At 38.6% G+C, this 15666-nt stretch overlaps 1 protein-coding gene across 1 annotated transcript in view; it reads left to right on the plus strand.

Moving 5' to 3' along the window:
- b4galnt4a (beta-1,4-N-acetyl-galactosaminyl transferase 4a) overlaps positions 1-14557 on the plus strand; it is a 289838-nt gene extending 275281 nt beyond the window's left edge. Inside the window, exons 14-20 of the mRNA XM_022672115.2 lie at positions 92-1376; positions 2748-3091; positions 5620-5773; positions 5901-5973; positions 6506-6659; positions 9047-9173; positions 9763-14557. Coding sequence (XP_022527836.2) covers positions 92-1376; positions 2748-3091; positions 5620-5773; positions 5901-5973; positions 6506-6659; positions 9047-9173; positions 9763-9877 — 2252 coding nt within the window. The 3' untranslated portion in view covers positions 9878-14557. The remainder of the gene's footprint in view (positions 1-91; positions 1377-2747; positions 3092-5619; positions 5774-5900; positions 5974-6505; positions 6660-9046; positions 9174-9762) is intronic.
- The last annotated feature ends 1109 nt before the right edge of the window (positions 14558-15666 follow it).

The raw sequence follows: 15666 nt of genomic DNA on the forward strand, positions 1-15666 counted from the left end.
TGGGCCTCCGTGGTCCATTAACACGCGGCTGAAACAGGTGGAATTCAGAATACATTAAGCTCTTCCTTTTGCTTCTTCTTTTTTACTGCAGATTTTCTTGAAGAAGAGGAGGGTGTGGATCCTGAGGATGAAGCAGAGGTCGTTGGCACTCCTGCGACAAAGAGGACAACCCGCCCCAGCCAGTCCAGTCACACCTCTAGCCCTTCCCATAGATCAACAGAAAAAGAAGAGGAGGTGGAGCTAAGGAGCCCGATGCTGAGGAGAGAGCAAAGACACTTTTTACACAGGGAGGAGTCAAGGTGGAAAGAGGAGGGGCCAGAGGATCCTGATGGACAGGATGAGGGAGCAGAGGAAAAGGAATCTCAGAATGAGAATGTGGTTCACGGTCGCTCTCTCTCGTGGATCCGGAAAGATCCAGAGGTACCGAGGAGAGGTACTAAACTCAGCAGATCTGCTCTGCTGTTTCCTCAGAAAACCTCCCTCGTGGCTCTAACCAGTCGAGCCAAGCAGATCCTGACCAACTCTGCCCACGCCGGCCGTTCCACCGGACGTAACCATGGCCGTAACGATGGGCGCAATGATGGGAACAGCCGCCCTGGGAACAACAAGGATCGCAAGAAGGAGGACAACAAAATATACATCACCAGGCCTCGATCAGGCAAGGAAAAGAAGAATCCTGCCTCTCGACAACCTCGAGAGGTCTTCCCTGGGGTCTTTCTCTATCAAAATGGTAAGACCACCAAGTTGGTCAACCTCAGCTCCAAGCCCAAGTCTAATAAAAGAGTTCTGGGTGCATCTCACCTCTTAGCAAGGCCTCCTCTAAGAGAGAGCAAAGCTTTCCCCTTGAGCTCCAACTCCAGCAGGCAGGGTGCAGTTCACCGTGCATCCAGTAGGGCTGCGCTCCTCAGTCACACTGAAAAGATGGGCGGAAAATGGGCGGCACAAGATCAAGATGACCCTCACCCTCCCACAAGAGGAAGCACTACCTACAGACCGCCTCCTCCCCCTGCTCTTCCCTCATTTAACTCCTCTGAGAACGCTCTGCCCACCGAGCCCCCGCGGGTCACCTCCTACCTCCGCACCTCCGAGATCACAGAGTCCCAGCCCCAGCAGGGGGAGGCGGAGCCTGAGCTGGAGGAGGAAGAAGGGGGCCTGTCTGAGTATAGCTACGAGGAGGTGGAGCCACGACCTGGATGGGCAGAGGAGGCCATTAATTGGCAGAGGACGTTTTCAGTCAACAGTATGGACTTTGAGACGTTGCGCTCGGACTGGAACGACCTGAGATGCAACGTCTCGGGGAACCTGCAACTGTCCGAGAGCGAGGTGGTGGACGTGCTCGCCCAGTACATGGAGAAACTCAACGAGCGCAATGGAGGGTAAGGAATGTTTGTGTGTGTGTATGACTGGGTGACTAATCAGGTTAAATTATTTAAAAAAATATTTAAAAAAAGTAAAAACCTTGCGTATTGCATGCCTATTTACAGTACAACCCTGTTGTGTTTGGCCTTATATCACTCATATGCCAGATGTCATTGGATATTGGATAAGAACTTGTCATTGTGTCCCATGATTTTTGCCATATCCCAACCCAAGTAATCTAAAGAACTAGATGCTGGACCTGTGAGATTTGCATGCAAGTTCTCCTCCATTGGGTGTGGATGTGAGTTGCTTTTGTCTGTTCGCATGAACAATTATAGCCAGACACACCGGGCATGATCATTAATGCCTACTACACTGTCTACTGTGGGCGGTAATGCCTTTAGTGATATATTCCTGGTAAGGATGGGTCATATGGCCCTAAAATAATATCACAGTATTTCAGGATATTTGTGGTGACATGACAGAACATTGGATAATAAATAATAATGATAATTTAAAGAACACACTACTGCAACAAAAATAATATAAAAGACCCTAACCCTAACCCTAATTGATATTTTCACCAGATTGAAACAGAAGTCAATCATCCAACATACGTAATCATATTAATAATGCACTCCATATATCCAGAATTAAGGTCAAATAAATTATACTGGAGATATAATCTCTCTCTAGTAGATGTTTAATGGGAAATGAGAACAGTGTGAATTTTCATTTTGCTACAAACAGAAAAAAAGTATATCACAATATTTCAGGGTATTTTTGTGATACAATGTTCCAAAATGTTGGCAGTATTATTGTGTGTGTTACAATATGGCACACCCATAATTCTTGGTACACATGTGACACTGTGGATTGAGAAATGTTAAATGTCCACATAACATTGAAAATTGAATATTTTATCCACCTGTCTTCCACTATCAGACCTCAATTAAAGTCCAATAATTTACATTGCCTTGTTTTCCATATGTATGCTGGCCAGTGTTTAACCTCACTTACAAGATAACACCTCACAACTTGTAGAGGTTTGGGTGTACCCCATCCTTTCTCTGAGGTAACACTTCATGGTCAGTTAAAATACTGTTATCCTGTGACTTATGGCATGTCAGTATAAACAGCATACTGTGTGTACTGTATACACAAACTGACTTGAATTTGATTAACTACAAAAAAAAAATCCAAATCTTTGGCTTGTAGTGAATGCTGATGCTGTGTATGATATATCTGTGTGTGTGTGTGTGTGTGTAGTATGGGAGCCCAGCTGTGTTTACTCAGATACGTACAGTGTAAGCTGACGTAAATGATGGCAGTTCCTCTTCTGCTGTTTGCTCATGCTCAGTGTTGTTGTTCTCGTTCTCTCGCTGCAGGATCTACACACTGCTGCGGATCATAAACGTGGAGAAGAGGCGGGACTCTGCACGAGGGAACCGTTATCTGATTGAGCTGGAGCTGATGGAGAGGGGGCGGAGCGTGGTGCGTCTCTCTGAGTACGTGTACCTGTTGCTGCACCGCGGCCGGTTAGAGGACAGTCTGGAGACCAGTGACGGGTTGACTGCCTCGCCTCCATCAGCACCACAGACTCCCTCTGCTCCATCCTCCACACAGCCCCGCGCCACGCCGCAGTGGGGTACCGTTTACGCCAAGCCTCTGCTCTGCCAGCCCGTCATGCTGCAGTGGAAACGAGACGTCATGGTGCACTTTGTGGTACCAGGTAAGTTTGATGGTTCAAGTTGGTGTTCTACTCCTTCTTTATACTCTAGTAGCTCCATTATAGTTTTGTTATCATGTAAAATTTTCCAAACAGCAACTTTACAGGACAAGGAAAATACTTTAATAACTAGTAGTCATTGTAAAAAGCTGTTTGACTCCCAGCACTAGTGTATTTGGTTCTGGGTGGGGAAAAGGCTGAGATTTTCCACAATTTTCCTCGGGTCGGGTCGGGCCGGGCTCATGAAAATAGACTGTGGTGTAGGCGTTTGTTTTTTAATGCTATTTTTATTTTATATAAAGCTATGGCGTGATATTCACAATACAGCAACGTAACAAATCAAACTGTGTTTTAAAAAAAGTTGCACAAGTGCAGTGCATAGCCTTATTACTCTTTTTTGTGTTTTTAAGCTATAAGCTTAATATAAAAATGTGTTTGTTTAGAATTTATTTTCTATTCTGTTAAACCATGTTAAATTATATTAGTGACAATTCTTGAAAAATCATTCTTGTAGCCTAATTTATTGATGTGTAGGCAGTGTTGCCAATATAGCGACTTTGTCGCTATATTTAGCGACTTTTCAGACCCTCTAGCGACTTTGTTTGTAAAAAAGCGACTAGCGACAAATCTAGCTTGTTTTTGTGGTGTTATTGGAGACTTTTGGCGACTCTAAGATGAACACGCGCTCTTCAGTTACGTCCTCCGCGCTGCAGCGGGCACTCCCGTGAGCCCCGCCCCACACCACTCACAGTGCAGTCTGACTGTCAGAGCACACACACACCGCTCCACCAACACAATGCAAATGAATCGCGCGTGCCTACAGCCGCCGCTGACTGACCCCGCTCTGTATTTACAGAGCAGAAGTATAAATATTAATGTGTCTTCAGTGTGACACGAAAAGAAATCACTGAATTTAACTCACACAGTCTCAGTCATTCACTCACCTCATTCACCACATAGCCTGTCACTCACCTCCTCCACAGTGTCTCCCTCTTTATAAAAAGCTAAACATCTATTGAACCATTGAACAATTTGTCTATGATAGGTTTAAAAATAAAGAAAACTTAAGAAATCGTAAAAAAAATAAAATAAAATAAAACAAAGCTAAACACAAAGCTAAAAATAAATAAATAAATGAAACAACGCTAAATATCTATTGAACCATTGAACAATTTGTCTATGATAAGTTTAAAAATAAAGAAAACTTAAGAAAACGTAAAAAATAAAAATAAAATAAAACAAACTAACTAAAAAAAAACGTAGAATAACAGTTCCGGCTGCTCTTATAATAACATTTAAAAACGTTGCAAAAAACTAATTTATCTAGTTCACGTAAAAATAAAGTTATTGTAAAAAAGTGATGGCCTATTTAAAAAGCAACAGAAGTTGTTCATTTGTAACATTTCTAACACATTTATAGTGTTTTTTACTCACTTTTTTCTCTCTCACAACCCTTATACTTTACAGCTTCAAAAACATGTATTATGCAAATTAGGCGATGACGTCATTTAGCGACTTCTAGAGACTTTTAGGACAGCCAATAGCTACTTTCCTTACTGAGGAGTTGGCAACACTGTGTGTATGCCTGTGCATCGTTATTCGCATTGTTCATGTTTTAATCTTATGGAGATATGCTTCTTCAGTGTTGCAATGTTAACTAACATCATTCTGAACAGATTTCGCTCATTTAAACAGCCAAAAAAGTTAAAGTTTTAACGCTCTACTTGCTCAAAAAAACGTCAGGTTTTAAAAATCGGGTTTGGGCTCAAAAGGACAGTGTATGGGGCAGGCCGGGTTGGGCTCAGGCAGAACGTGCATGGGCTGGGGCCGGGTCGGGATGGATATTTTGGTCCCGATCTAAGCTCTAGTCTGCGTGTTTCATTTTACAGTCCACAAACATCGGAACCAGGTTAATTGGATACTCTAAATTGCCCTGAAATTGTTTAGTTTGAATAATATATTTAGTTTTATTTTTTTTAAATAATATATTAGATCTAATATGCTAACAAATGTAGACTGAAATAACCCCCCTTTCTATTATATGATGTCATTTTTCCTATGGGTGACCAACTTAAATTGGGACCTTTCCAGGGTTCTTTAGTAAAGGCTGTGGTTATATGTAGCTTCTTAAACTGTGCAGAACCACCAGTGGTTCCAAACTTTTACCTTTTACTGTTATAACTTAAGGAACAGCTCAGCCAGTTTGTATTGCATTGCATGGAATCAATTAATAGTTTTTCTTATTGTATAATAAAGTCATGAAGCATAAGGTGTTAAAAGATCCATTTCATATTTTAGCACCAAACTGGTTTCCAGTTGTGTCACAATTTAAAGCAGCATTTCTTACTCCTGGGATCAACCTATTAGAGTGTTTCACATTTATAGCCAGCATAGTATTGCTCTTATTTTACTTAAAAAGCCAGCAGCTTTTTAAAGTCTTTTTTATATAACTTTGCGTGTATGTGGTACGCGAGATGAGCGTATCGTATAGTGAGTATATTTATATGGTGGGGTCTCATCTGTGTCTGCAGTGAAGAACCAGGCTCGATGGGTGCAGCAGTTCATCAGTGACATGGAGCTCCTGCACCATGAGACCAAAGACGAGAACTTCAACATTATCATCGTGGACTTCCAGAGCGACGACATGGACATAGAGCAGGCTCTGAGACAGAGCTCTGTACCAAGGTACACAGATTTACACACACACACACACACACACAGTCACACATGCACAGTCACTGTAATGTCTGTAGCGTCCCCAAGCCTGTGAGCTTGCTCATGTTAATGACTTGTCTGTGTGGCTGTTGTGCAGGTATGACTATCTCAGGAGGGAAGGCAATTTTGAACGCTCTGCTGGCCTGCAAATTGGAGTGGACACAATTGAGGTAAATGGACATTACTCTGCTCTACTGAGGGAGAAAAAGAACTAACGCTTTTAACCGAGGCCATAAATTTGTCCTAAAGTGCATTCCAGTCTATTTTTTTAAATACATAATGTGTAAAGATATTTGAAAGACTTGAAATTGGTATCTCATTGGACTCATAGCTTTATAACAAAAATGGTTCTTACTAAAACTGAAATGAATTTTTCTATGGCATCGCTAAAATAAAACAATGCTTTGTAACACCTTTATTGCTAAAAGCATATTATGCCTGTGTGGGGCTATTTTTAAAAAAGAGATTTTTAAAACCATGATTGACTGGCTGTAAACACCTTACAAATTTGGTGTAAATACACAAGTATGTGTGGACACCCCATTTAATATATGCATTAAGCTATTTTAAATAAAAAAACACTGGTGACACAGAAGTGAAAATGCACACTTTGTCACAGCAATGCTCCAAAGTTTAGTAGAAAGCCTTACCTGGACAGTAGAAACAACTACTCCAACAACTCTTCGTATTTCTGTATTGCAGGACAGTCACAGTATTGTGTTTCTGTGTGACCTGCACATCCACTTCCCCCTGAACATCCTGGAGAGCATCAGGAAGCACTGTGTGGAGGGCAGACTGGCATTCGCTCCCATCGTCATGAGACTGGGCTGTGGGAGCTCCCCACTGGAGCCAGATGGTAACACACACACAAACATCCAACCTGAAAACCAATAAAGACATGCTGCTTGATAAAAAAAAAATAGTTTCACTCTAATCACCACCAATCACACATACATATCCATATACACGCATAACAAAATATTTAATTCTGTAATAGATTAATTAGCAAAAAACAGTTATTAAAGCTGGACTACACTTCTACTACTACCTCCAGGATATTGTTGATTGCCTTAGTCTGCATATTCATCACCTGAATGCTTCACAGGCGTGACTCAACTTAATAATAGGGTAACTTTATTTATTTATATCTGAGAGTAGGGGGGTCTATCAGGAATTATGGATATATACAGTGACGTGAAAATGTATTTGCTCCCTTAAAGATTTCTTTTGTTTTTGCATTTGCATGACACTTACATTATCATACTTACATTATCAAACAAACCTTAATATCAGACAAATATAACCCGTTTTAACCCTTTTTAAATGATGATTTTATTTATTTATTTATTTAAACCAATCTAGCCCTTTTTTTTTTTTTTTTTTTTTTTTTTTTTAGGGTGTTTGCCCCCATAAATAAACTGTGATTAATCACACTTTTTAGAAAGCTGAGTTAAATTTCACTACTAGCCACAACCAGGCCTGATTACTGCCGGGCCTTTCGAATCAGGAAATCACTTAAATAGAACCTTGTCTGACAACAACATTCCCCGATCTGAAGAAATTCAAAAGCAGATGAGAAAACAAGGTCATTGATCATTTATCAGTTTAGAAAAGTCATTTCTTAAGGTTTGGAACTCCAGCAGACCACAGTGAGAGCTGTTATTCACAAATACAGAAATCATTGAACACTGGTAAATCTTCCCAGGAGTGACCAGCCTACCAAAATTACTCCAAAAGAGCATGGACAACTCATCTAGGAGGGCACAAAAGAACCCAGAACAACATTTAAAGGACTGCAGGTCTCACTTTAGCCTCAGTTAAGGTCAGTGTTAATGATTCAATAATAAGAAAGTCACTGGGTGAAAATGGTATCTCTGAATAGCTTAAAAACAGAATAAAGGTTTTGGAGTGGCCTAGTTAATGTCTAACAAAATGTTTATGTTGGAAAACCCTCCAATGTGGCTGAATTAAAACAATTCTGCAAAGAAGAGTGGGCTGAAGTCCTCCGCAGAGATGTAAAAGTCTCATTGCCAGTTATCAGTAAAGCTTGATTGCTGTTGTTGGTGCCAAGATTAGCTACATTGTTTTTTTCCCTATAATAATACAATTATTTCAAAGTGCTTTTTTATATTTACTCAGGTTATCTTTGTTTGATATTAAAGTTTGATAATCTGAAAAATATCAGTATTTTTTACACGCCACTGTATATGTACTTTATAGTTATTAGTTTAATCCTGACATTTTACATACTGTAATGTACAGCAGTGACTTCTTTGCAGAATACAGATACTAGCAATAAACACTTATGTAACACAAACAAACAGTTTGAGATTAGCAGAAATCTACACCCAGACATAAATAAAACAACAAGGCAAGCAGATGAATAGCAGGAAAGTCATGGTAAACAACAGATCATAAACTTCACAGGAGACTTCACAGGAGACTTCACAGGTTCTGTGTGTCTTTGCACTCTTTAAAAGATGGTGATAGTGATTGCCTCTCGGGTGTGTTCAGGTGTGAGGCGTGGATGACACTCCTGAATAGATCTGTGATGAGGCTGATCTCTGGATAGCTGAGCCCTTCCAAGGAATAAACTTAAATCGACCATTTATCTCTTTCAGAAGAAATCTTTTTTTTTTTTTTTTTTTTTTTTAGGAAAAATATGGTGTGTTTATTTAGACTTATATATCTTCATTTGTGTAGGTCTTTAAAATACAATATCCTGCCATGGTAAAGAACATAACTGATTTATCTCAAAAAGGGAGAGATTATTGATATTTAAAAAAAAATTAGGCGGAGGCGTGGTCATGAAATGTAAAGAATATGTCATAATAATTCAGATTCAGAATAATACAGATTCACAACACACACAACGCTTGTCCATTAGCCACAATTTTGGTTATTACAGTATATATTTATAGGCTACATATAAATTGTTATAAAGCGCATTTGTCTTATATTGATGGTCCCATGTGTAACATTTACTCCCACTCCACTCCTTGTTATACAACATTAATCATTTAATTTAGCGTTATATTTATTGATTTAATTTTAAGTATGTGTTATGATGTTGAGACATCATTAACATAAGCCTGCACATAAAAAATATCAGGCTGCCATCTATACTACTGCTGATATTAAAACAGCTCTTGAGAATTAGTAATGTAATCTAGTTTTCTACCCTGTTATACTCTTTTACTGTAAGTACACTGTATGACTGGATCACTGTCTGCTTCCTTACAGGCTACTGGGAGGTGAACGGCTTCGGACTCTTTGGAATCTATAAATCTGACTTTGATAAAATCGGTGGTATGAACACAGAAGAGTTTAAAGACCGGTGGGGAGGAGAGGACTGGGAGCTGCTGGACAGGTGAATAATATCAAGTTAATAGTTGATTTATAACAAGGCAATCAAGCATGATAGCCTATAGTTTATCCCTGAAAAAAGCTGTCTGTATTTTAAAGAATATTTTTATTCCAGAGGAAATACAGTACATGCAATTCTGCTGTTAAATGGTTGGCTTCAGAGGTAATGTGTTTAGGTGATTTATTCAGAACACTTTAAAATAACAAACCAAAGTTTATGTTCATATATTTGCTTTGGGATAAATTAAGTTATACCTCATCTTCTTTGACTTTTCTATTGTTCGATTATTTTTCTATTTGTATACAAAACTATATACAATAAATTAATAGAACAACTTAATATGTAAGAACATCAATTAAAGGCCTTTGTAAGTGTTTATTGCTTTTCTGAAACAGCAACTGTCTTTTACACCATGAATAGACCAATAAAAATCTCCAAAAATATTTGGAATTAAATAATTTGACATAAACATCAGGTGGTCTTTTTTAACAGCAACTGCATTAAAACTGTTAATTGCTTTACTACCCTTGTCCATGATCCATTTCCTCCCTCCCTCCCTCTTTATTACACTCCCTCTTTTTTCTTTTTCCAGAGTGTTGCAGAATGGTCTAGAGGTCGAGCGGCTGAGACTGCGGAACTTCTTTCACTACTACCACTCCAAACGAGGCATGTGGAACTCGCAGACAAAAAAGAGCCCAAAGGGCTAGAGCTCAGACTTTTCTCTAAGGAGAGAGAGAGAAAGACTTCAGAGGGAAGTACGGGCCGCCTCGGCCGGCCACATGCCCCTGTTTCTTCTCTCAAGACTCTTATGAACCGTACAGGAGGGAAACAGCACTGGCCTGGCTGCTATTGTGTGTCTACACATCAGGCCAAGCCCCACAGCACTCACAGGAGAACTCACAGGAGAGACTCTTCTTCTACTTTCCCCGTTATGTGTGTGTACGTGGGTATGTGTGTGTGTGTGTGTGTGTGTGTGTGTGAGAGAGAGAGAGAGAGATTCTCTGTTTGTTAGGAGAAGATTTCTTTTTTTTATACTTGAGATAACCAAGCCTGGAGATTTATACTGAGAGAGGGAAGTATGGCAGCTCAGTCTGCCTGTGTTAGTATCAGGGCACTGACACAGTGGAAAGAGAATTGCACCCAATTCACGCTTGATTCAGGCGCGCACATTGTTTACACAGTAAAATGATACACTCATAATCAGAGAAATAATTGCAAAAACAATTGGTAGAAAAAAAGGTCAGATTGCAGTGCAGTTCTAAAGGAAGCTAAAAGTAACCAGGAACAATATGTTGTTTTGTTTTTTTAATATTGATATTTAATATGGGTTAAAACTCTCATAGTTCATATTTATTGTGCCACACATATGAAAGTAGTGTGTAACGTGCGTAATGTAAGGTTGTAATGTGTATCGTATTTTTCACACTATAAGGCGCCCCATATTCTAAGGTGAGCTTTTAATGAACATCTATTTTCTGGTCTGTTTTCATACTTTAATCGCACTGGATTTTAAGAGATGCTGGCTGGTGGTGGGAGGGTAGCTAACTAAGTTAAGTAAAGCTAAGCTAACTATGATCAACAAAAAAAAAAAAAAATTAAAAAGCCTTTTTTTCAAAGTCAAACTTTAAGCGCTGGATGTAAATCTACACAGATTTCTTTCCCTAAAACTGTTTATTTGGGTGAGTAAAGTGCTTCAGTTTATTTACAGTACGTTTAGATTCCTAAATTTCTCCAGCACTGAAGACGACTGGAGCATTAGCATTAGCGGCTAAGCACTAGCGCTTAGCAGCAAATGCCACCTGAGCGCTACACTGAGGAACCCTGAGTGTCCGGTAAGCCAGGGCGATATTAGCTAACGGTTTGTCTCACGTAGCTTGTTTGTTATACTCACCTCTGAACTGTGAAAGAGCACTTAGCATGGTTAGCGGGTAATGCTAATGCTGCTTTAGCAGTGCTGGCTGGGGTTAGCAGCAGGCTACAGGTGGATAATACTCACCTCTGGACAAGGAAATAGCGGATAACAGCTAATGCTAATGCTACTCCAGCTCCGGTGCTGGATAACTAAACTGAAACTCCTGTATAATGATGCACTTCAGCGAAGAGGCTTTACTTTACTGCTCCTTACAAACTGACTGGTACAATTCATACATAATAAGATGATTTTTTGGGGGGAAAATTAGAGGATTTTAAGTGCGCCTTATAGTGCACAAAATACGGTATTTAGAAAAGGTAGGGCCACTAGTTACAGAAATAATTTATCTTCATTTTATTTACAGCATTTATCTGACACTAACAAGGATTTTATCTGACTAACAAGGTTATTCCTATTACAGAGATGACATTATGAAGACAAATAGTGTTCTGGCATCACACGTGCAATGAGTGTGTTTATTATATTTGATCCATGTGGAAATTATTTAAATGTACACGTTTAAAACAATCAAATTGGGTGCATTTCTTTTCTCAGTGCAGAGCTTAAAGATGTCAAATTGAAAGTACAGTACAAAAGGGACATTACAATGAGTTACTTAATGTGTGCCTCATAAAGATGTTTAATATGAAGGATTACTGTGTAGAAGCTTAGCTGTGTGGGTATGTCAGTGCTTAGGTATGTCCTCCGTGGATTTAAGAGGTTTTTGTTTGTTTGTTTTTGTAATATTATTACAGCACTGATTCCTGTTGAGAAGTACGAGCAGGTAAACTGTTCCTGAAGTTCATTTAAACTGTCCTGGTACCTGCCATCTCCAGCAGAGGGCGACACTGAGACGCTGATGAAAATTGAAAATGCACTAATGCTGTTTGTGGCTAACCTGCTTTCTTTCCCCCTGTATACACTGACTGAACAGCCTGCTGTTTTTACATTAGAGATCCTGCTGATAGTCAGACCGCTGATCCTCATGCTCCTGGACACGACTGGACTCAGGAGATCTCTGAGAAATGGATGTTAGGAGTTATTGTCCTGTTTTTTTATTAATTTCAGGGTATTTGTGTTGTTGAGCATATTTCAAACTACTTTCAAACTAAGAGGTGGGCAATATGATGATGTAATATTGTAATTACGATAAAATGCTTCACAATAGTTCTGGTCAACAACCCTGACCAACTGGAATGACTGCAGGTCATTACAAGAAGGTTTAGATAATGTTCAGTAGCCAGTTGCACTAGGTGAACATACTGTGCATACAGCTCTGGAAAAAAGGAATGAAGACACCACTTCAGTTTCTGAATCAGTTTCTCTGATTTTGCTATTTATAGGTTTATGTTTGAGTAAAATTAACATTGTTTTTTTTTTCTAAAAACCACGGACAACATTTCTCCCAAATTCCAAGTAGAAATATTGTCATTTAGAGCACAAAATGAAAAATGTCTGAAATAAAAAAAAAAGAAGCAGAGCTTTCAGACCTCAAATAATGCAAAGAAAACAAGTTTATATTCATAAAGTTTTAAGAGTTCAGAAATCAATATTTGGTGGAATAACCCTGGATTTTAATCAGAGTTTTCTTGCATCTTGGCATGTTCTCCTCCACCAGTCTTACACACAGCTTTTGGATAACTTTGTCACTCCTGGTGCAAAAATACAAGCAGTTCAGCTTGGTTTGATGGCTTGTGATCATCCATCTCCCTCTTGATTATATTACAGAGGTTTTCAATTTGGAAAATCAAAGAAACTCATCATTTGTTAAGTGGTCTCTTATTTTTTTCCAGAGCTGTATGTTGTTCCAGAGCTGTAAGCTATGAAGTTATATTATTGTATACAATATGATATGGCACATTCCTAACTGAGATATTAAAAAATACAAGAATTCTCATCAAGTTGTAAATTAAACATAATGAAACAAGAATGTCATGATACTAATAATACACAGCAAATATCTCTATATATCCACAACTAAAATAAATGATACTGGACAGATATAATCTGTCTCTAGTAGATATATAATGGGAAACAAGAACAGTGTGAATTTCACTTTCTTAAAAATAGCAAAGTAGTAAAATAGTAGTACCCCTGTGATAATTAGGGGTGGCTGATATTTCAGGCTAAAATATCAGTCACAATATTAAAAAATATTATTGCATACGATATGATATGCCACAGAAAAAACATTTTTCTAAAAGTAATGTGTGAGTGTGAAGAACCTATAACTTGGGAGAGAACATTCACATTAAGAGAAGATAGTTTAAGTCTTTAAAATGTCTCACACTCACACTTCTCTATGACACAAATGCTTTTTACTGTATCATTATTTTATATTGTGTGCCATTAAAATGTACACATATTGTAATTATAATATTTTTTTTGCCATATTGCCCACCTCTGTTACTTAAAAAAAAAACAACAACAACACACACATATGGTACTCATCTTAGTTTTAGAAGCCTGATTTCTCAGTTGCAGATGATTCCAGACTCAAACTGCTTTGGTCTCAGATTTACAGTAAGTCATTTACTGCATCTGAACTATCGGTCTACAGCTAATTCTTATAATCTGTTTGTATAAAATATATATATATGGAGAGAGAGCTGATTCCAGGTCAGCCTTATAAGACACTTTATAGGCTCCATGATGTGCCAAGCACTGGGATTAAACGACAGGCTGAGACTCTTCTTCATGCAGCCATGCAGTATCCACCTATAGAGACTATTGCAGTGGGACAGAGCTGCTGTCTGTCCCCTATGTGTGCCTTTCTGTTAAGGTGTATTAATAACAGGCTGCCTACGGCAAGCTTGATTTACATGTGTCAAGTCATTTCTATTGGGACTCAGAAAGCCTTGTTTCTGTTATGTAGTGAAAATGAAAGGTTTTATCAGAGGAGATTTATAGGAAAATAGTTGGCATCGCAGGAATTATCTGGTGGCTGTATCCAAACAGGTCACTGCTGCAGTAATCAGTAATTCCAGAGTTTCATGGCCTTTGTTTTCAAAGCTTGCAGTATTTACACTGACCGGACTGGTGCAAGGTGCAATTAATGTATGGATCTGCCGCGTTTTCTGCTGTTCTGTTCTGTACAGTACAGTGTGTCCTTTTTAAAAAGCTCAAACTCTGTTTACACACTGCTGAGCTAAATATTTCTTGTGTTTTTTTACAAGTTTTTTTATGTTTACAGCTGTCACCCCTGCTTTTTAGCTTTTGAAACTGAAATACATCCAAAGCTCCTTGGCCATTCCCTCCCCCTCCGACTCCCCGACCACGCCTGCGGACTCCGTCAGTTTAACAAACCAGACGGGGACAGCAAATGAGTACAAGACTTTAAACAGGGATCTACATTCCAAAGTAATTTCTGTGAAATTGTTGAGTAGAAAAAAAATAAGAATGTATTGTATTCTTTTTTTATTTTGAGCCTTTTGGGTTATTTTTTTGAAAAATAAAGTTTTATGCTGAACTATCATGTTGACACCTGTCATATTAAAAAAGACAATCAGGATAAAATAGAAAATGTAGGCACTGCTACACATCTGCTCATGTCATATAGTAGTGATACACACTGTAAAACCTACTGTATAACATTTGAGATAAAATGACTTGAGCTGACAATGACAATGATGTTCAAGCTGCCAACCTAAATCTGATTTTTGGCATTCAGCACCACTGAACCCACTGAACCCTGTATACAAAAAATACAATTTGTACATGGTTTTAAATAAGAGGTTTAAAAGAGTTGTATGGGTATTTACAGAATATAGACAGTATTTTCAGTTATTAAAATCTTGAGAGTAGTGTCGTTTACCGCTGTCTCTTTCCTGTGAAAAAATACTGAAAAAATATGCTGAAAATATACTTTAGTAGTTTTTGGAAAGTTAACCCTGAAACATAAGACGTTTTATTTATTGTTATCTTATGCCTCAGCAGATCACTTCTAGAACAATTGAATCTTTTTCAATCAGTTTTTAAAAGGATTAAAATCTTTTAGGTGTAATGCACAATTGTGCTGTACTGTTGTACTCCATTAGATGGCACTCAACTCAAATATTCTCACACAGCAGTGTGAGCAGAGTTGCCAGGTTTGCAGTTATTCACTACGGCCATGCCAAAAAGAATGTAACCAGAAATCACCAGGCAATGACAAAAATGTTAAAGAGAAGAAAACAGAGTTCAGGAGGGCTAATTATGTTACTATTACATGTACTTGACTGGGATAAAAAACTGTTATAAAAGAACTAATAAAACACTAATGTTACAGTATTATTAATGACTTCAAGATAAATAGCAATTCCTTATAAACAAAGTCGTACACTCAAAGTTTGTTTTGCCATTTGCTTCAAACCTGTGACAAACAGATATTTTGGGCTTGTTTAAGCTTATGAAGGGTGGGTTTTAGACTGACTTTGGGGTGAATATTTTTGTTGGACCTGGCAACCCAGAGTGTGAGTCCATGAGCAAGTTCCAAAAGTGGCTAATGTGTCCAATCTCTCCAGTCTTCTCCTGTATGAGACCTTTGTAGTTTGATATGGCTCATTAGTTAAGGATTACTGTGGCTGGTATAAATAAAACGTATTC

Source organism: Astyanax mexicanus, chromosome 2 (assembly GCF_023375975.1).
Source record: "Astyanax mexicanus isolate ESR-SI-001 chromosome 2, AstMex3_surface, whole genome shotgun sequence".
In the NCBI taxonomy this organism is placed as follows: domain Eukaryota; kingdom Metazoa; phylum Chordata; class Actinopteri; order Characiformes; family Acestrorhamphidae; genus Astyanax; species Astyanax mexicanus.